This window comes from Erythrolamprus reginae, chromosome 9 (assembly GCF_031021105.1).
Source record: "Erythrolamprus reginae isolate rEryReg1 chromosome 9, rEryReg1.hap1, whole genome shotgun sequence".
Lineage (NCBI taxonomy): Eukaryota > Metazoa > Chordata > Lepidosauria > Squamata > Dipsadidae > Erythrolamprus > Erythrolamprus reginae.
In genome coordinates, this window is record NC_091958.1 from 42,404,417 (window position 1) to 42,424,924 (window position 20,508).

The 20,508-nt window shown below is 47.3% G+C and overlaps 3 protein-coding genes across 8 annotated transcripts in view; 2 read left to right on the forward strand and 1 right to left on the reverse strand.

Annotated features, from left to right (window-relative positions):
- Window positions 1-5,447, forward strand: part of NHERF2 (NHERF family PDZ scaffold protein 2) — a 115,333-nt gene extending 109,886 nt beyond the window's left edge. For all 3 annotated transcript variants that reach the window (XM_070760969.1, XM_070760970.1, XM_070760971.1), the window contains one exon: window positions 2,558-5,447. In XM_070760969.1, the coding sequence (XP_070617070.1) occupies window positions 2,558-2,716 (159 nt within the window). In that variant the 3' untranslated portion in view covers window positions 2,717-5,447. The remainder of the gene's footprint in view (window positions 1-2,557) is intronic.
- Window positions 5,448-10,834: 5,387 nt separating this feature from the next.
- Window positions 10,835-19,485, reverse strand: NTHL1 (nth like DNA glycosylase 1). Of its 4 annotated transcripts, none has more exons than XR_011559843.1 (6): window positions 19,348-19,460; window positions 16,520-16,755; window positions 16,238-16,408; window positions 14,102-14,261; window positions 12,733-13,201; window positions 10,835-11,188 (listed from the first exon to the last, which is right to left on the reverse strand). XR_011559843.1 is itself a non-coding variant. In XM_070760979.1 (6 exons), the coding sequence occupies exons 1-6, from the start codon at window positions 19,397-19,399 to the stop codon at window positions 11,068-11,070; spliced, it is 846 nt and encodes a 281-aa protein (XP_070617080.1). In that variant the 5' UTR covers window positions 19,400-19,485; the 3' UTR covers window positions 10,835-11,067. The 4 variants fall into 4 exon arrangements, 3 of the variants coding, with proteins under 3 accessions (XP_070617080.1, XP_070617081.1, XP_070617079.1); XM_070760979.1 differs by having other exon boundaries at window positions 12,733-12,838; window positions 19,348-19,485; XM_070760980.1 differs by lacking the exon at window positions 19,348-19,460 and adding an exon at window positions 18,727-19,145 and having other exon boundaries at window positions 12,733-12,838.
- A 53-nt stretch (window positions 19,486-19,538) lies between these two features.
- The window catches only part of TSC2 (TSC complex subunit 2), a 78,127-nt gene continuing 77,157 nt past the window's right edge, over window positions 19,539-20,508 (forward strand). Inside the window, 1 exon segment of the mRNA XM_070760981.1 lies at window positions 19,539-19,589. The gene's annotated coding sequence lies outside the window, so the exon portion shown is untranslated.

Here is a 20,508-nt window from a genome sequence, read left to right on the forward strand (position 1 = left end):
CGGGTGGCTCTTTCGCTCCTAGCGTGGCTCTCTTGCTTCCGGGTCAGGCTCTTCCCCTATGGCCTTTTCTGCCCCTTTCCTCTTCTTCATTCTGAGCAGCCTGCGGAGTTTTCCACCCTCTTTGTGCTTCCCACAGCCGGCGTTTCACTCCTTTTCTCCCCACTCTGAGCCTTGCCTCCCCTCCTGGCATCCCCATCCCGGAGGAGGGGCCGCCAGTCAAGCCACCTTCCCTCCGCGGATCCACATAGACGCGACGGACGGGTAGGCCGTGTCAATGCCAAAGGGATTTAGATTTTTTCCACCCTGCAACAGAGAGGCCGCCTTTGCCCAGCTGTGCAGTGAAAGCCTTGAATTGCATTCAAATGTGAAAGAAAATATTTCCATGCAAGGCGGCCTATTCGCTGCTCTCCCCTTAAGAGTGGCTTTCATTAGGAAGGCTCCGCTCGGGAGGGAGCAGCTGGATCTCGGCTTGGGCATCCAGCTCTGCATTCTTTCCACACTTGGGGGGCCAGGGGAGGGAGGGGGAGAAGGCCCTGCCGCTCTCGGCCGGCTTTTTTGCCGGCCTGGGGAGAAGAGCTGGTGTTCTTAGCAGGATGGGGTGGGCCCTCCTCCGCATGGGATCCTGGCAGAGGGAGCGAGGCTCAGCCGGCTGCTGTCCCTGTTTGGATGCCCGTGTCCAGGATGGGCCTCTCGGTCTCCAAGCCGCCTTGGTTCCAGGGCAATTTCGGTGAAAAGGTGGCCAGGACTGCGTCTTGTATGTCAGTGGCATTATTTTCCAGACTGACATAATCACTCAGTCGCAATGCGCTTTGCATGAGGTTTCCCCCTTAGATACATAGAAGAAGATTGACGGTAGAAAAAGACCCCATGGTTCATCTAGTCTGCCCTGATACTATTTCCTGTATTTTATCTTAGGATGGATATATGTTTATCCCAGGCATGTTTAAATCCAGTTCCTGTGGATTTATCTACCACGTCTGCTGGAAGTTTGTTCCAAGCATCTACTACTCTTTCAGTCAAATAATATTTTCTCATGTTGCTTCTGATCTTTCCCCCAACTAAACTTGAAGAACATTGAGAAACTTCAAAACTCTTCCAGCATTTATTTCTTTTAATGAGTTGGGGGAACATCACAGAAACACTGGTACTGCTGCCATTAGGCCATTGGTTATAGGAATCGACCAAAGTTGGCTTTTAGACCCTTTCATGTTGATGTCTTGGCTGGTTATTATAAAAACAGGCCTTGAGGCCCTTGCTCTGCTAACTCTCCAGTTCCCGCCCATACGCACCTGCACCGCAGAGGGTTCAAGGGATCTGTTGAGGCTTTGCAAGCTCTCCAAGTGGCTTCCCCAGGGAATCCCAGCCCAGGAACAAGCAACCCCCAACGAGTTCCCTAATTCAGTTCTAAAATGCATCCAAGGAGCTGGAGCAGCCCACGAGGCAAGGACAAGGTAGAAGGAAAGTCAGGCACACCCACACCAGAGCCCACCGTCCAAGGCAAAGGCGAGTCTGAGAAGTAACTGAGGCAAGGCAAGGGCAAAGGCAAGTCTTCCATAGGAACTGAATGGAAACATGCCTGGGATAAACCTCAATCCATCCTGAGATAAAATGCAGGAAATAGTATAAGGGCAGACTAGATGGACCAGGAGGTCTTTTCCTGCCGTCTATCTTCTTCTATGTTTCTATGAATGAGGAAGGAAGGAAGGAAGGAATTATGAAGGGAGGGAGGGAAGAAGGAAAGAGAAGGAAGGAAGGAATGAGGAAGGAGGGAGGGAGGGAGGAAGAATCCACAGGAACTGAATTGAAACATGCCTGGGATAAACATCGATCCATCCTGAGATAAAATACAGGAAATATTATAAAATAGTATAAGGGCAGACTAGATGGACCAGGAGGTCTTCTTCTGTCGTCTATCTTATATGTTTCTATGAACGAGGAAGGAAGGAAGGAAAGAGAAGGGAGGGAGGAAGAATCCACAGGAACTGAATGGATGGTATGAATGGTAGAAAGACATATAATTTTTTGTATAGGTCTTAATCCGTATCTATTACATTTTACATATGCTGTTCATTTCTCTATACTGTATATTCTATTAAATTATGTTCATTCTAATATATATATATAGTGAATAAAGCATAGTATTAGAAAATAGAAAAAAAGATGGAATATCAATGAGCATGAATTCTTTTAGTTTCTGTAACAAAGTAATTATCAATCATAAGTATTTATTTTGCTTATCTCTATTACTATTGCAAAATGTTTATTTTTATTTCTCTCTATATATACCGATACTCTGTATTGTTATTTTTTATTTTGAATCCATTTGTGCCCTGTTTCTTTGGTTTCTTTATTTGTTGTTCGTCATTTCATCCATCTCTGCGCATCTGTATATTTTATCAATAATTAAACTTTCAGGTGGGGGGTCTGTTCATTTTTCCACATTTGTGCCAGTGAAATTCTAACCGCGGTGATTATATGTGTCCTAAGAGAAAGTGTTTGCTTGGAGTAGGGTCTTTTCCATATTCCTGAGAGCTGAAGCTCCTTGGTTTCCTCCTAGGTGAGAGAAGCAAAAAAGAGCGACCCCTTTGAAGAGAGCGGGCTGAGCCTGAGCCCCACCGCAGCGGAAGCCAAGGAGCGGCTTCGTGCCAAGCGGGTGAACAAGAGGGCACCTCAGATGGACTGGAACAAGAAGCGGGAGATCTTCAGCAACTTCTGAGCCCGCCAAGGGCCCCCGTTCCCCTCCCGGCTCCTCCTGCACAGAGGCCCCTGATGCAACCTGCGTCCCACCCCGACGGAGGGGGCCACCCCGACAGGGCCACGCTCCACATTTCTCCACAGGCAAGACGGATTCCCTCGAAAGGGAAGGCGAAGAAGGTGGGAGGGAGGGAGAAACCTCTTGCACTTTGTATTAATTATGGATCATTTAACTGGCAATATTAGAATATATTATTTATAGGACCATTTTTATATAAGGAATTGTTTTGAGTTGCTTCTCTTCCCCATTTGTGTTTAGATATTTTAAAATGTTTTTACATTCCAAATCAGCACCTTTCCTTTCCATGTAGCTGAAAAGCTAGAGTTTCTACTACTATGGACTGCAGTGGTAACAACTTCAGAAATGGATTAGCCAATTATTCCTTAATTGTGACTCTTTCTGTTCTAAGTTTGGAGTTTTATTTTTTTTTCCATACTTTTTTTTCAGTACTTTATTCAGTTAGCACTTGAAATTTCCTTGTTTTTAGCATAGCAGTTCCTTTTGTTTCCAGTAATTTAGCAAGTACTGTACAAGATTTTTGTTACAAAATACCAGACGCGATTATAAGGACAGAGATCATAAGCAGCCAAGCCAACCTCTTTAAGGACCCCTGCGTGAAACCTGTCACTTATTAAGGGATTTTAATCTTAATTTATTTTTGTTATAACAGAGTCAATAATAAAATGGGTGGCCTATAAATTTAATAAGTAAAGAAATAGAATACACTTTTTTAGTGAGATTTGAGATTTTTATCAGAAAAAAAGTTTCTTCAAGACTGAAGTTCTTGCTAGTAATCAAGAAACATCTCAAGATAAATTTCATCTTTATTATTTTTAGGGCATTAAAAAAACTTTCAGTGCTTTAGTTTTGCTGCTCCCCAAAAATCATCTTGGCCCATCTACTCCAGAGCTGTGCCTAATTCGGTGAAGGCTCAACAACCAGAGACAGTGGGCAGCGAACGGGTCCTGCGACTCTGTGACTTAATTGGGTGGTCGTCACTGGCCACTGACTCTTCCAAGGGGGCCACCTAAGCCTTTTAGGCAAGGAGCATTTTCACTCCATCTTTATTCCTGGCGGGAAACTTGTCGTGGGGAAATTTCTGTTGTATATGCCAAAGTGCCTTGGATCTAGGCTCAGGACAGAGCAGCCAAATTTGGAATTTCACATCAAATTGATTCCAGGCAAATATTCCCAAGTAATTTCTGCCCATCAAAAAGCCACTAAGAGTTCTGGACCCAAAGTGGAAGCCACTCTGGACAGAAGTACAGTTCCCAACATTTTGGTGATGCCCCCAAAAAACCCCCTCCAGATGAGCTACCAAATAGGAATGGTTAATTTGGCAGGGGGTATAGGTGGGCAAGTCAGAAATAATCTCATTAAACCTGACGGAGCTAATGAATGAACCCTATCCTCCTTCATTTTGTGCGGCAGCCTCTTAAAAGTTGACAGTGGCCTTTGGCATGGAAGAAAATGCCCACCTGAGCAAGAAGGGATGTGTCTTGCGGCTTTGTTAACGAGGGAAGGAAAAGGGCACAGATGGGTCTCCTTGCCTCCCCCCCCCTTTTTTTTAAAAAAAGGGCTAAGAATCTAGCTGGGTAGAATGTAGTTTTTCTATTTTTTAAAGAGCAGAGGACATATAAACAAGGAATTGCCTTTTAATGATGTCAGAGATTCAATGTTGCTCTCCTGCGGTCTCCACCAGGGGGGATCACCAAAGTCCATATGGTAGCTGCAGTGGTGCCATGAAAGCCTTGATTTTAAAAAAAATATATATACAAACTGCCCGTTTCCCCCTCCCCATGCGCTCCTGAAGGGGGGGGGGAGGGATGTTTTTGCATGCTATAAATCAGGGATATCCAACCTTGGTAATAAATGCAGGCGATGAAGTGTGTAAAAGTGGTAGTGGTCGAGCAATTGAAGCCTTTCTTCTTAGAGGGGCCTTTTGTCCAGGCACTGTCTGGGTTGACCTTAAGAGTCTGTGGCCAGACCTTGGCCTAATTATACCCCCTAGGAGTCAGGCTTCCATAAGAGGATCTCTGGGAATAAAAAAGCCTCGGATGTCGTATTGCAAGAGAATCAAATTCCAGATTTGGTTCTCCTGTTAAAGAAACCATGAAGCTTCCAGTGAGAAACTTTTTAGGGTTGGGATGAGACCGTAAGTTGCAATTCACACTTTCCGTAGAAGGACAAGTACAAGTCGTGAATGTGATGCTTCTCTGGAACTTTGTCTTGTAGAAAGGCGATTAACAAGGTGGGAGAGGGAAGGCTTGGTGGTGGCCCCGTCCACCCCTTTGGGCTGGTAGGCACCTGTCAGGTAGCAAGCAATGCCAGTCATTTTTGAAGTTTATCTCTGCAGCGTCTCCATCTTGAGACTCTCCCGAGGTGTTGGAGGTAGAGTGTCGTTAAGGCCATATTGGTTGAGGACGATGAATAGTGCATTTCCACTTGTCTGTAGAAGGCCCCGATTTGGGAAAGGTTAAACAAGAAGTTTGGATTTTAAAAACCCACATATTAGCTTATTGGTTCCATTAATCTTGGGTATTACCATTGTCCATGCAGGGTGTCAAGCAGTGTTCCCTCTAATTTTTTGGGGGGGTGGGCAGAAAAGTATAGTGTCTGAGCGGCAGTCCCTTTGGGACTGGGCGGCACAGAAATAATAAATAAATAAACAAACAAACAAACAAACAAAAAACCCACCCTGTTTTGCCTCAGAGAATTTCAAAATAAAATACTGTACTGTGTGTCTATAACAGTGAGCTCATAATAGGGCAACTCTATCAATATCAAAACGCCACTTAAATAGTTGAGCTAGTTTCAAACTAGATTTTGATTTTCTTTCTCTCTTCCTTACTCCCATTCTTTTTCTTTCTCTTTTCCTTCCTCTCTTTTTTCTATCTGTTTCTCTCTCTTCCTCTCTCTCTCCTTCCCTCTCACTCTTTCCCTCTCGGCTTCTGGGCAGGTTTGGAAAACTCTGAGTTGATGATGATTTTTAAGTGAGCGATTGCTCACTGCTCAGCTTAGAGGGAACCATGGTGTCAAGGATTGATACAGATCACAGAAGCTGGCTCCTCGAGCATCACTGTTACAATGGATTTTTTAAAAAAGGATTTGAAGATTCTTTAAGAATTGGGTGTTTTCCAAGAAGTCCGGAGGGCAGCCAAAGCCCCCCCCCCCGTTTGTGTCTCCAATCCCCAGATTGGGGACACAATGTGAAGTTAGTTGGGGGAAAGATCAGAAGCAACATGAGAAAATATTATTTCACTGAAAGAGTAGTAGATCCTTGGAACAAACTTCCAGCAGACGTGGTTGGTAAATACACAGTAACTGAATTTAAACATGCATGGGATAAACATATATCCATGCTAAGATAAAATACAGGGGATAGTATAAGGGCAGACTACATGGACCATGAGGTCTTTTTCTGCCGTCAGTCTTCTATGTTTCTATGTTTCCATGGGTGACCCTTGTCCAGAGGAGGGAGGGCTGTCATTGCACAGCTGTTCCTGCCAGCCTGTTTTCCTTCCTTGCCCCACAGCTGGTGCCCCTGAACACCCTTAGGGGCAGGGAGGGAAATATCACTGCCGTTTTCACATTGATGGTTCACTACCATTTTCCAAATCATTTTAATAGCTGCCTGCTATAAGTGGTTGAAGAAGGGAGGCATAAAACCGTGGCACGATGATGTGAATGGGAGGCTACAGAAATGGAAACCTCGCCCCTTCCCAGTTGATGGTGGCAGGAGTCCCCCTTTGCCTCTGCTGGGATGGACCCCCAACCCTCCCCCCCAGTGAGAGTTGGTGGGCTCAGAGCCCCCACACGTGGAGATATCCAGCCAGTCTCATATTGTGGGGAGGGAGGCGGAGGCTGCTGTTCATGGGGGAAACTGGAGCCACCACAACAGGGAGCTGGAGACAGTGATGGATGCCAGTGTTGGTGGGGCATCTTTTAGGGCAGTGTTTCTCAACCTTGGCCACTTGAAGATGTGCGGACTTCAACTCCCAGAATTCCTCAGCCAGCGTTGCTGGCTGGGGAATTCTGGGAGTTGAAGTCCACACATCTTCAAATGGCCAAGGTTGAGAAACACTGTTCTAGGGGGAGATTTGGGTTTTTTAACAATGTGTGGGGAGACTGGTACAGTGATACCTTGTCTTACAAACTTAATTGGTTCCAGGACGAGGTTCTTAAGGTGAAAAGTTTGTAAGACGAAACAATGTTTCCCATAGGAATCAATGGAAAAGTGATTAATGCGTGCAAGCCCAAAATTCACCCCTTTTGCCAGCCGAAGCGCCCATTTTTGCACTGCTGGGATTCCCCTGAGGCTCCCCTCCATGGGAAACCCCACCTCCGGACTTCCGTTGCCAGCGAAGCACCTGTTTTTGCGCTGCTGGGATTCCCCTGCAGCATCACAAAAACACGGAAGTCTGGAGTTGGGGTTTCCCATAGAGGGGAGCCTCAGGGAAATCCCAGCAGCACAAAAACGGGTGCTTCGCTGGCAACGGAAGTCTGGAGGTGGGGCATCCCAGAGGCGGCGGTGGGTTTGTAAGGTGAAAATAGTTTGTAAGAAGAGGCAAAAAAATCTTAAACCCCGGGTTTGTATCTCGAAAAGTTTGTATGACGAGGCGTTTGTAAGACGAGGTATCACTATATTAAGGTGGAAAATCTTCAGGTGGTTCACGTGGCTTGACTGAAAGTGTTTTTTGAGTCACCTTTTTTGGTTAGTCGTCAGAACTGCTTGGCTTCATTGTTGCTTCCACGTTAGAGACGCCGGGCTGAAAGGCAGGCGTGGGCCCTGTGGCATTTTTCTCCAGAGAGGCGAGTGTGCAGGTGCCAACCCAACAAGAGGCTTTGTTAGTTTTCCAGACCGAAGGCCACCTGGGTGGTGGGTGGCACGAAGGCTCCACGTGAGCCCAGCGGTCGCCCCGTCTTGCCCCCGGCGTTATTCCCAAAGGGACGTCCCTCTGCTTCCTGGAATGATGCTAAAATAAAAACATATTTACAGTACTTTCTTTTTTCTGCCATCATGCCAGCTCTGTAACCTGATTGCTGCACATTTTAGAAATGATCTCACACACAAAAAAAACTGACAAAAAGAACTCTTTTTAATTGCATTGTTTAAAAAATGTATACTACAATGACAATAATAAAACTGGTTTCTCATGGACGACAAGCCTTTGTTCTGTTGGTGTCTGTTCTGTGTTCTTTCCATTTTTGCCCCTTCCTGAACTTGTCTCCCAAACACATTTTCTGACCATTCGCAAAATTCACAGTATCACAAATGTCCTCCCTTATCTCAGCTTTTCCCTGACCGCAGGGATGGCGGGTGTCAGTCAGGCTTCTGGGTGGCACTAAGACAAGATAGCCGCCACCACCACTACCACCGCTGTGGGAGTGAAGCCCCGCCCCTTCTGTGTTGCCCACGCGGCTGAGATAAAGAAGGTGGGCCTTTAATTGCCTCATGACCCTGCTCCGTGGACACCATTGTAGCCACCTTAGAGGCCGATGTTGCAGTTTTAGCTTTCAGTGCAGCACAAGAAAATATTTGAATACGTAAGCAGCATCACCTGCATTTATTGCTGATGAACTAATGTAAATGATACCAGACAAAAGGAACGATCCCAAGTCCAGGATGATTGAGAGGGACGTGTTTTTAATAGGAAAGTGAACATAAGAACAAGGGGACACAATCTGAAGTTAGTTGGGGGAAAGATCAAAAGCAACGTGAGAAAATATTATTTTACTGAAAGAGTAGTAGATCCTTGGAACAAACTTCCAGCAGACGTGGTTGGTAAATCCACAGTAACTGAATTTAAACATGCTTGGGATAAACATACTAGATGGATAATTAGGTCTTTTTCTGCCGTCAGTCTTCTATGTTTCTATGTAATTGTACTTTTACCAGACAAGAACTGGTAAGCGACAAAACGAAAGCAAGATCTGAGTCAAAAGGCGTGTAAATTGCACATAGAAATTGTTAATATGTCTCGGTGCATCTAGGCTGCGAGACCTTCGACATACGCAGAGTTTAAGGTAAGAGTGTGGATGTGTGATACAGCCAGTACCTTGAGGAGGGAGTATATTCTGCTTCGTGCTGCTATGTGCAGTTTGTTGTTTAGTTCTGCTTTCTGCTTGTAAATATGTATATATGTAAATAATACTTGCTTAGCATACTAAGTGTGACTTAGTATGTTAAGCAAGTATTATTTACACGGAGACTGCTGATTGGCTGGGCCATCTGACAGCTCTCTACAAAAGAGGAAGCTGTCAGCCTGATCTCTGCTGGATCATGTATATAGTTACAATAAAGAGCTGTTTGTCTCAAGTGCTCAGTCCCAGCACTCAACGGAAATGCAGGTTCCAGGCAGGGAGGAGATTGGGGGGAGGAGGCACCAGTCTGGTATGAGAGAACCCCAAACTCTCAAAACCCAAGCAAGGCTGGAGGGGCCACTCAGCCACCTGCAGCCATCCCAGTGGGATTCTTATGTGAAGACCTCCATCCCCTCTGCGTCACGAGCACTTCTTCCTTCACCCCAATGTTGAGTTGGACTGGACGAGACTAGTCATATTTATGGCTGGATTCCTTGTGTCCTTGGAGAGGGGTGGCATACAAATCTAATTTATTATTATTATTATTATTATTATTATTATTATTATTATTACCAGATTATTACGCGAATACCTCTGGGACCGTCTTCTGCCGCACGAATCCCAGCGACCAATTAGGTTCCACAGAGTTGGCCTTCTCTGGGTCCCGTCAACTAAACAATGTTGTTTGGCGGGCCCCAGGGGAAGAGCCTTCTCTGTGGCGGCCCCGGCCCTCTGGAATCAACTCCCCCCAGAGATTAGAACTGCCCCCACCCTCGTCTTTTGGTAAATTACTTAAGATCTACCTATATCGCCAGGCATGGGGGAATTGAGACATCACCCCTGGGCTTACAGAGTTTTATGTATGGTATGCTGGTGTTGTATGGTTTTTTTAAATGATGGGGTTTTAGATGTTTTCTTTAATTATTAGATTTGTTACGTTGTATATTGTTTTTGTCATTGTTGTGAGCCGCCCCGAGTCTACGGAGAGGGGCGGCATACAAATCCAATAAATTATTATTATTATTATTATTATTATTATTATTATTATTATTATTATTATTATTATGGAGCCTAGCAATTCTCCATGGCTTTGAACAGAGGCCCCTCTGGTCTTAGTTCAGCCATGAGGTCTGTACATTAAGTAGTCAAGAGCAGAACAAGCTATGTTGGCAGGGGTAAAACCCAGCAGGTCTGGGGAACTGGTAGTGGAGATTTTGAGTAGTTCAGAGAACCAGCAAATGTCACCTCTGGCTGGCCCCAGAGTGGGAGGGAATGGGGATTTTGCTGTATCCTTCCCCCAGGAGTAGGGAAGGAATGGAGATTCCCCTGCCATGCTCACCAAGACACACCATGCCCACAAAACCCCGCCCAGAGAACTGGTAGTGAAAAAAAATTGGATTTCACCATTGTAGGTCGGTCTCTTAAGTGCCATCACATCCGTAAACTCTTGCCTGCTTGAGTTGGCTTTTGGGGCAAGATACAGACTTGACAGTTCCCAGCATCTCTCACAATTATGATGACTTCTCGGGTCCCTTCCAACTCTTATGATTCTATTAATCTTTTACTGGGGACGATGTGAGTGAATCCTGCAGTGTGCATAATTGGTCTAGATGACCTCTTGGGTCACTTCTAACTTTGATTCTATGAATCCTCTGTGAGAGGGGGATGTGGAAAGCCGAGGGGACTGTCATTCTACAACGGGCTGGCTTTGGGCACCAGTCCTTCCCTGAAAGGATGTTGGGCCGGGCACCCACTGGACCTCCCTGCTGCCCCTCTCTTCTAGTATTGTGCTGTGACTCTAGCTACTTTCAAGCTGCTTCCACCGATGGTTTATTTTCTTTTAATTTGGAGATATTTTGTTCTTTAAGTGAGGAAACCAGCTATGAATATTTAATATAAATATAAATAAACGCCCTGAAGGCCCTTGCCTGCCCCAGATCTATGCAGCCATCCGTTCTTCTTCCAGGTACCCCTCTTGAAGGAAGCCAGCCAAAGTCTCTTCCCACAGACTTTATTTATTAAAAGTGCTTGCTGGGTAAAGTCCATCCTTCCCATAGAGGCTCGGGAGGCAGCGTGAAATCCCAGCCCCACACGTCCGTGCCCAGAGAAGGAGGGCAGGGAGACCTCCTCCTTATCCAAGGAGGCCCTGCAGCTCCTGGGACGGGCTCCAAGTCTCGGCCTGGCGGAAAACAGCTTCTCCCAAGCAACTCCCAGGCTCCTGCTCCTCATCACTTTGCGGCTCCTGGGCAGATGTCCCTGTTGAGGCACTTGTTGCAATGTGGACGGACAGGCAAGCAGATCTGCTGCCCGAAGCCAACCAGGAGCCAGTTTAACTCACTCCAGAGAGCCCTGCAAGCGGCGGGAAGGAAACGTTTCAGTGTAGACGAAAGAGTAACACCGCATCGAGATCCAGAAGGGGAATTCTGTACTGCAGGCCACTGAAGCTGACTGTAGATCTGAAGGTCAGCGGTTCAAATCTCATCAGCGGCTCAAGGTTGACTCAGCCTTCCATCCTTCCGAGGTGGGTAAAATGAGGATCTGAACTGTGGGGGCAATATGCTGGCTCTGTTAAAAAAAGTGCTATTGCTAACATGTTGTAAGCCGCCCTGAGTCTAAGGAGAAGAAGGGCGGCATAAAAATTGAATAAATAAAATAAATAAATAAAATAAATAAATAATTCAATTCAATTCAATTTGAATTGATTAGATTTGTATGCCGCCCCTCTCCGAACACTCGGGGCGGCTCACAACAAAGCAGCAATACAAAACAATACAAGTCTAACGTTAAAAAGTTTAAAACTAAATTAAAAACACATTGTCATAAAAGCCCATTAACTACACAATCATGCACACTCGATCCAGTTTAATCAATATAGAGGTTGGAGAAGGGGGGGGAGGTTAATCCCCCCCCCCATGCCTGGCACATTTTGTGGAAGGTGAGGAGGGTAGGGGCAGTTCGAATCTCCGGGGGGAAGTTGATTCCAGAGGACCGGGGCCGCCACAGAGAAGGCTCTTCCCCTGGGTCCCGCCAGACAGCATTGTTTAGTCGATGGGACCCGGAGAAGGCCGACTCTGTGGGACTTAATTGGCTGCTGGGATTCGTGCGGCAGCAGGCGGTCTCATAGGTATTCTGGTCCAATGCCATGTAGGACTTTATAGGTCATTACCAACACTTTGAATTGTGACCGGAAACTGATCGGCGTGTTGTCAAAACATGGGCCTGTAGTTATGGCACCAGGCTGGACACTGAGAGCCCATCACAAGCACAAAGCCAGCTGTGTGATCCTGGGCCACCCCATCAAGGCCTTGTAAAGAAGAAGGCGGTGATGAAAAATCACGCCTGCATGGACTCACCAGGAGTGGAGACTGACTCAAAGCCCCACCCTTGATGATCTGAAGATCAGCGGTTCAGATCTCATCACCGGCTCAAGGTTAACTCAGCCTTCCATCCTTCCAAGGTGGGTAAAATGAGGACCCGGATTGTGGGGGCAATAGGCTGGCTGTGTTAAAAAGTGCTATTGCTAACATGTTGTAAGCCACCCTGAGTCTAAGGAGAAGGGCGGCATAAAATTCAAATGAATGAATGAATGAGCGCTGAAAAACAGGAGCCCCACCCCCACCAAGAGGCCATGCTGGAAGGTCACCTGGAGACCAGTGTTAAAGAGTCTTCGGAGAGGGGCGGCATACAAATCAAATCAAATCAAGTCAAATCAAATCAAATCAAATCAAATATAAATAAATAAATAAATAAATAAATAAAAACTGTCTGCATCTCATTGGCTTAATAAGGAATGGTATTGTGGGAGCTTCTCAACTCAGCGTCCTCGCCCAAAGTTCACGGGGGCTGTGAGAGAGAAGGAGTGAAATGTTGTGGGGCAGCCTGGACAGACTCACCTGGGCAGCCATTCTTCCAGGGTCTGCCTCGTTTCCTCTGGAAGTTTGGTTTCCTTTTTTGCCCACTTTAACCTGTTGCAAATCCGATGCACATGCGTGTCCACACCTGCAGTTCAAAATCAGAAAGAGGAGGTTGTCCTAAGTAAGGACTGGGCAACGCTGCTCCCTGTTGCAATCCAACGCAGCTTCTTGAATGAGGGCATTTGATCCCTTGGGAAGACAGTTGCAGACCAATCCATCAGCTGAGGTTGCAAAATCGTGGTTTACGTTTAAAAAAAATCCCCGTTTGGCCCCAGAAGGACATTTCTGAATGGAGAGTTTGAGAAAGGCTCAATAGACCTTCATCAAGGGTTTGGGTTTCCAGAGGGCCGGGCCAGATGATCCAACTCTACAATTTTGTCTGTGGAATGGCTCAGAGCATGGTGAGACACCTTAGCCTTTGCTTTGCAGAGATGCTTTAAGACCTCACCTACAAAAAGATATTGACAAAATTGAACGGGTCCAAAGACGGGCTACAAGAATGGTGGAAGGTCTTAAGCATAAAACGTATCAGGAAAGACTTCATGAACTCAATATAGTCTGGAGGACAGAAGGAAAAGTGGGGACATGATCGAAACATTTAAATATGTTAAAGGGTTCAATAAGGTTCAGGAGGGGAGTGTTTTTAATAGGAAAGTGAACACAAGAACAAGGGGACACAATCTGAAGTTAGTTGGGGGAAAGATCAAAAGCAATGTGAGAAAATATTATTTTACTGAAAGAGTAGTAGATCCTTCGAACAAACTTCCAGCAGACGTGGTAGATAAATCCACAGTAACTGAATTTAAACATGCCTGGGATAAACATATATCCATCCTAAGATAAAACACAGGAAATAGTATAAGGGCAGACTAGATGGACCATGAGGTCTTTTTCTGCCGTCAGTCTTCTATGTTTCTATGAACCAGAGGCTCTTCTGGCGCTTTCCAAACTCAGCCCCCAGATTCTTCTCCCCCTCATGACCAATATCTGGAGTCACAGGCTGAAGGCCTTTTATTCAGCCAAGGGCTGCGTGAAGCTTCTGCAGTAAGAAGGCGGTGGGAAAACGAGCGGAAGTCTGATGCCCGGGGCAAGATCCTAAGGGCTCATCCTGACTGTAGTGTGTGGAGACCAAGAGCGATGCTCGTTTTTGTCAATCCCCATCGCCTGGAATGGGAGCCCCACTTTGGTTTAAGGTGGCACTGCTTTACACCGCCACCCTCCTCCTCCTCCTTTAGCAAAGAGCTGCCTCAAAAATTCAGCTGCGTAAGAGGGCGTAGATGACAGTAGAAAACTACGGTGGCCAAATGCTTCTTGCCCCAAAAGAAATCCACCAGGGTGAGAGACATACCGATCCCTGAAACGTTCTTCCAGGCGATGTCCATCACCAGGTGGGCCATCTTCGGACCGACCCCAGGCAACTTCACCAACTCTGCAACGGTTTCTGGGATGTCGCCAGCATAGTCCCGCTTCAGGATGGCGGTGGTTTGCTGGATATATCGCACCTTGTTCTGCAGCCCATGAAAAGGTCAATCAATGAGCAGGGCTAACTCAGGAAGAGGAGGAGGAACAGTCCTGCCAGAACAGATCGAGGCTAATCTGACTCCCTTAGTATCGTTTTTGTTTCCTATTGTGTTTTAATCTGCTGGCGCCAAAAGAACATGGAACTTCTAACTCAAAAAAAGACCTACTTTTCCTTTGTCCCACCACTGTTCCCCTTCCAATAGTATTGGGAGACAGCTAGCTGCCTAGAAGTTACTTGGAAGCTTCAAGACCACAATGCGGGTCCATAGTGTTGGTAATGACCTATAGAGCCCTACACGGCATCAGACAAGAATACCTTCGGGACCGTCTTCTACCGCATGAATCCCAGCAGCTGATTAGGTCCCACAGAGTTGGCCTTCTCCAGGTCCCGTTGACTAAACAATGTCGTCTGGTGGGCCCTGGGAAAGAGCCTTCTTTGTGGTGGCCCCGGCCCTCTGGAATCAACTCCCTCCAGAGATTAGAAATGCCCCCATCCTCCTCGCCTTTCATAAGTTACTAAAACCCCACCTATGTCACCAGGCATGGACCAATTGAGGTATCCCCCGGCTAATATGCTTTATGTTATGGTATGACTGGGTTGTTTGGTTGTTTGATTATTTTAATGATATGGGTTTTAAATGTCTTTTTTAAGTATTGGATTTGTTACATTGTTTATCACTGTTGTGAGTCTCCAGAGAGGGGCGGCATACAAATCTAATAAATAATAATAATAATAATAATAATAATAATAATAATAATTATTATTATTATTATTATTATTATAGACTTGACCTGCATTCTCTAGTGGTTCCCAGCCTTTTTTTGGCCATGCTTCATCTAAGCACCTCTGAAATCCTCCCCACCCCATGACATATAATTCTTATTATTCAAAAAGTGAACTATTCACGCAGAGGAAGCCTAAAAGGCCATTAATTAGTGGGTCCCAATTTCCCCCATTAAAAACAAAATTGCCCCCCTGTGGGGTGTGGGGCCCACATTGGGAACCGGGGCTTTAAACCCTTTGAGAAGCCATCCAGGTTACAGTGCCAACTTCACCACCTTAAGAAAATCAGAATTTGCTGGATTACAACCGGGATGGTGCAGCAGGTAGAGTGATGTACTGCAGGCCAGTGAAGCTGACTGTAGATCTGCAGATCAGTGGTTCAAATCTCTGGCTCAAGGTTGACTCAGCCTTCCATCCTTCCGAGGTGGGTAAAATGAGGACCCGGATTGTGGGGGCAATAGGCTGATTCTCTGTTCAAAAGTGCTATTGCTAACATGTTGTAAGCCGCCCTGAGTCTAAGGAGAAGGGTGGCATAAAACAAATCGAATAAATAAACAAACAAATAAGCAAATAAATAAATAATTTAGGTCAAGGTCCATCTTGGCCCAAAATTCTGAGGATGTCAAGTTTTGTTCTGGCAAAGCTAGCAAGATGGATTGTGACAATCCCGCAGGGGCTCATAGGGCTGGGATAATAATAATAATAATTAATTAGATTTGTATGCCACTCCTCTCCAAAACCTGGGACGGCTCACAGCAATAAACAATATGGTACAAATCCGATAATTAAAACTATAGTTAAAAAACCCACTATCATTTAAAACAGTCAACACTACCCAATCATAACCACACATAAATCTTACTAGCAAAAGGGGATATAGCAATTACCCCTGCCTGGAGACATAGATAGGTCTTTAGAATCTTGAGGAAGGTGAAGAGAGGGGGGCAGTTTCAATCTCTGGAGGGAGTTGATTCCAGAAGGCCGGGGCCGCCACACAGAAGGCTCTTCCCCTCGTTCCCACCAAATGACATTGTTTAGTCGACGGGACCCGGAGAAAGCCACCTCTGTGGAAAATGATCGGCTGCTGGGATGGGGTGAGTGGGCCCATGGAAGTCAGAGAGAGGATGAAACTTCAAATTAACCACGGCTCTTTCCTTTACCAAATGGCAAATCACTCACCCTCCAGAAGCCGACAGGGTAAATTAGCCGGCCCAGTGCCTCCTCGTCAGTCTCCAAGATCCGGTCCACCGTCAGGCCGTGCTCCCGCAGGCGCATCATGGCCGCAGAAGTCACCTGGTCTTTGGTTTGGCTGGAGAGCATGAGCGACAGCAGGATCTGGTAGCGCTTCACCTGCCAAGCACAAGGGAGAAAAAGGAGGCAGGGGGGACCCTGTGTTGTTTCTGGCTGGCCTGGGACCCCCTAGCCCCCCCCCCCCCCCAGTCTCCTGGCTGCCCTGCTTACCTCCGGAGGAGCCTCCCTGTCAAAGCACGTCCCAGCCCCCATCTGGTCGACCGGGGCATCCCTCTCCCTCCGCATCTCCCTGATGTTGGCCAGCTGCTGCTTCCAGTTGGCCGGTTCCCATTTCTGCTTCTTGGGCTTGGAGGCCTCTGCGGCCCCGTTTTCCTCTGGGGGTTCGTAGGCAATGCCGACTTTCCTCCCACTCCGCAGATTTCTTGTGCAGAAGGTCTCTGTTATTGCTGGAACATATAATAATAATTAATAATAATAATTAATTAGATTTATATGCCGCCCCTCTCCGGAGACTCGGAGCGGCTCACAACAATAATAAACAGTGTACAAATCCAGAATATCTCCGAGACCGCCTTCTGCCGCACGAATCCCAGCGACCAGTTAGGTCCCAGAGTTGGCCTTCTCCGGGTCCCGTCGACTAAACAATGTTGCCTGGCAGGACCCAGGGGAAGAGCCTTCTCTGTGGCGGCCCCGACCGTCTGGAACCAGCTCCCCCCGGAGATTAGGATTGCCTCTACCCTCCTTGCCTTTTGTAAACTCCTTAAAACCTACCTCTGCCGTCAGGCATGGGGGAATTGAGACATCTCCCCCAAGCCTATATAGTTTATGTATGGTATGTTTGCTTTTAAATAAGGGTTTTTAAAGGTATTTTTAAATATTAGATTTGTTACTGTACATTGTTTTTATTATTGCTGTGAGCTGCCCCGAGTCTACGGAGAGGGGCGGCATACAAATCTAATAAATAATAATAATAATAATACTTAAAAAAACAATTAAAAACCCTTGTCATTAAAAGTCACACAGCCCAATCAAACCATACATAAATCATATGTAATGGAACAAACACATAATGGAACAAACACATACACACACACACACAAGCAATAGGAGACTCAGGAAAAACTCTTGGTTCATTTCGTCCAGTGCTGCAAGATATGATGACATTTTCAAACTTGGCCAAAGGAAAGAGAAGATACTGAATTTATTTATTAATGTAATTTATATGCAGCCCAACTCCCAGAGGACTCTGGGCGGCTTATAACAAAAAGCAAGATCTAAAAAAGACAATTTAAAACCCATTACAAAAAGCATACAAATCTTTTGTGGCCGGATCTAGGATCTGTTCGGAAACTTCAAATCGTGCAGAATGTGGCTGCGAGAGCAATCATGGGCCTTCCTAGATACGTCCAAATCTCGTCATCACTCCATGGCCTGCACTGCTTACCAATTAGTTTCCGGACGCAATTCAAAGTGTTGGTAATGACCTATAGATTTGTTATGTATTGTATTACTGCTATGTTGTGAGCCGCCCCGAGTCTTCGGAGAGGTGCGGCATACAAATATTATTATTATTATTATTATTATTATTATTATAAAGCCCTACATGGCATTGGACCAGATTATCTATGGGACCACCTTCTGCTGCACGAATCCCAGCGGCCGATTAGGTCCCACAGAGTTGGCTTTCTCCAGGTCCCGTTGACTAAGGAATGTCGTCTGGTGGGACCAAGGGGAAGAGCCTTCTCTGTGGCGGCCCTGGCCCTCTGGAATCAACTCCCTCCGGAGATTCAAACTGCTCCCACCCTCCTCACCTTCTACAAGACTTTGAAGACCTACCTATGTCGCCAGGCAGGGGGTAATTGATGTATTCCCTTGTTGACTAGTAAGATTTATGTGTGGTATGATTGGGTAGTTTTGACTGTTTTTAAATGATAGTGGGTTTTTAGCTTTAGTTTTTAATTATTGGATTTGTACTACTTTGTGTATTGTTGTTGTGAGCTGCCCCAAGTCTTTGGAGAGGGACGGCATACAAATCTAATAAATTATTATTATTGTTATTATTATGTATCATTGGTCAACGGCTCCAGGCCTGCGAGCAGAGCCAGGTCTTAAGGGCTTTCCGGAAGGCCACAATCAGGAAGAGTCAAAGGTGAACACCGGGTTTGCTACTAGGAAACAACGCGGTTGCGGCCTCCTGTGTTCCTCTCTCTGGGCAGCTCACAAGGAAAAAGGCTGGCATCAAAAAACTGGTTCTTGGCTCTTTCTCAGAGTCAGCGATGGTTTTCTCCTTCAACCTTTTGCTTGACAAAGTAAATCTCTGTATCTGAGTCCCAACCCATAGCTGGCTGAGGAATTCTGGGAGTTGAAGTCCACAAGTCTTAAAGTTGCTGAGTTTGAAGAACTCGGGTAAATGATACCTGAGGACCATAGCTGGCTGAGGAATTCTGGCAGTTGAAGTCCACAAGTCTTAAAGTTGCCAAGTTTGAAGACCTCTGAAGTAAATGATACCTGAGGATCATAGCTGGCTGAGGAATTCTGGGAGTTGAAGTCCACAAGTCTTAAAGTTGCCAAGTTTGAAGACCTGTGGCTCAGAGCCATCCAGGCTTCTTCTTGTCTGCCAAGGGACCACCGCGATGGGGCAGAAGGCAGGAAGAGCCTCGAGGCTGCCCGAGTCCGGCGGAGCCTCCCTTCCAGCCGAGGATGGGGTGGGTGGGGCGGACAGACCTTCCGGAGATGCACCGGTGGGGGGGTGTCGCGAAAGCTTGTGGGGCGGCGGCGGACAATCCCGCCTAGCGCGCGTCCGCAGGCCCCTCCCCAGGCTGCGCTCCCAAAGGCCGGCTAGCCTCCATCCCAAGGGCGGGCAAGGGCCGTGCCTCCCCCCCCAACCGCTCTGCGTCCCGAAACTTCATTTCGAGGCAAGAGGAAGAGACTTGGGGGGGGGGGATCAATGGACTCCCGGGAGACGAGCCCCCGCGGCTTTCTGCGAAGTGTGAGCGGAGGGGGACCCCGGCCAGCTCCCCCCCCCCCCATCGCCTCACCTCGGGCTCCGATCAGCCTCCGCCGGGCTGAGGAGCTGCGTCCCACGCACATTGCATCGCCCTCCCGAGGACTACAGCCCCCACAACGCCCCGCGGCCAGAGCCGCCTTCTTCTGCCGTCGCCCGCGCTCCACGCCGGAAACTCAGCGGCCCTTCCGATGGAGGGGGCGGGGCTCCAGGGAGGGGGCGGGGTGTTTACAAGGTTTGGGGGTCGGAGCGCCACCACCTTCGGGGGGGAGGCCGGTAAGTGCGCCTCTTCGCCCGGGCGAAGGAGAGGGGAGGGGGCGGGGCCTCTGAGTGGTCTTGGCAAACCGGGGCTGCCCCTTCCGGAGGAGGCCGAGGGCGGGAGGATGCCAGGAAGGCGGCAGAGCCGGTGGCCGCTCTTCTGAAGGGGGGGGGGCTCTGGGCCCAGCCCCCTTCCCGGGACAGTCGGGCCTGTCTCTCGACTGGCGGCTGCTTGGGCCTAAAGGAGCGGAGTCCAAAGCGGTGGGTGAGAGAGAGTCTCCCTTGAAGGAGAAGAAGCCCCCTCGGCGCCCCTTCCCTTGTGCCCCCCCCCCCAGGCCTTGGCAGGAGACGGTGAAGCCAGGGGTGGGGAAGGCCCCGGGAGGGAGACTGCGGGAGTTCCGACCCTGCTACCCTTCTGGGGGAAAGCCCCTGGGCGCAACCCACCACCCTGAGTGGTTGCAGCAGCATCAGAAGTGATAAAGGTGTGATAGAAACAGTGGTGGGCTCCTACAGAGTCAGGTACACAGTACTGGTAGCAAAATTTTGATTTTTTTTCCTTTTTTCCCCATCTGGGCTCTGGGTATGCAGCTGCATACACCCTTTTGGCACTCAAACAAAAAAAGGTTCGCCATACAGTGGTACCTCTACTTACGAACTTAATTCATTCCGTGACCAGGTTGTTAAGTAGAAAAGTTTGTAAGTAGAAGAAATTTTCCCCATAGGAATCAAGGTAAAATGCATGCAAAACCATTAAGAAAGAAATAAAAGCTCGGAATATTGGGTGGGAGGAGGAGGAGGAAGAAGAGGAGGAGGAGAGTCGCTGCCCAGAGCGAAGGGAGTGTTTCCTTTCTCTGGGCGCTGGCAGAGGTTTATTTTTATTTATTATTATTATTATTTATTAGATTTGTATGCCGCCCCTCTCCGAAGACTCCGGGTG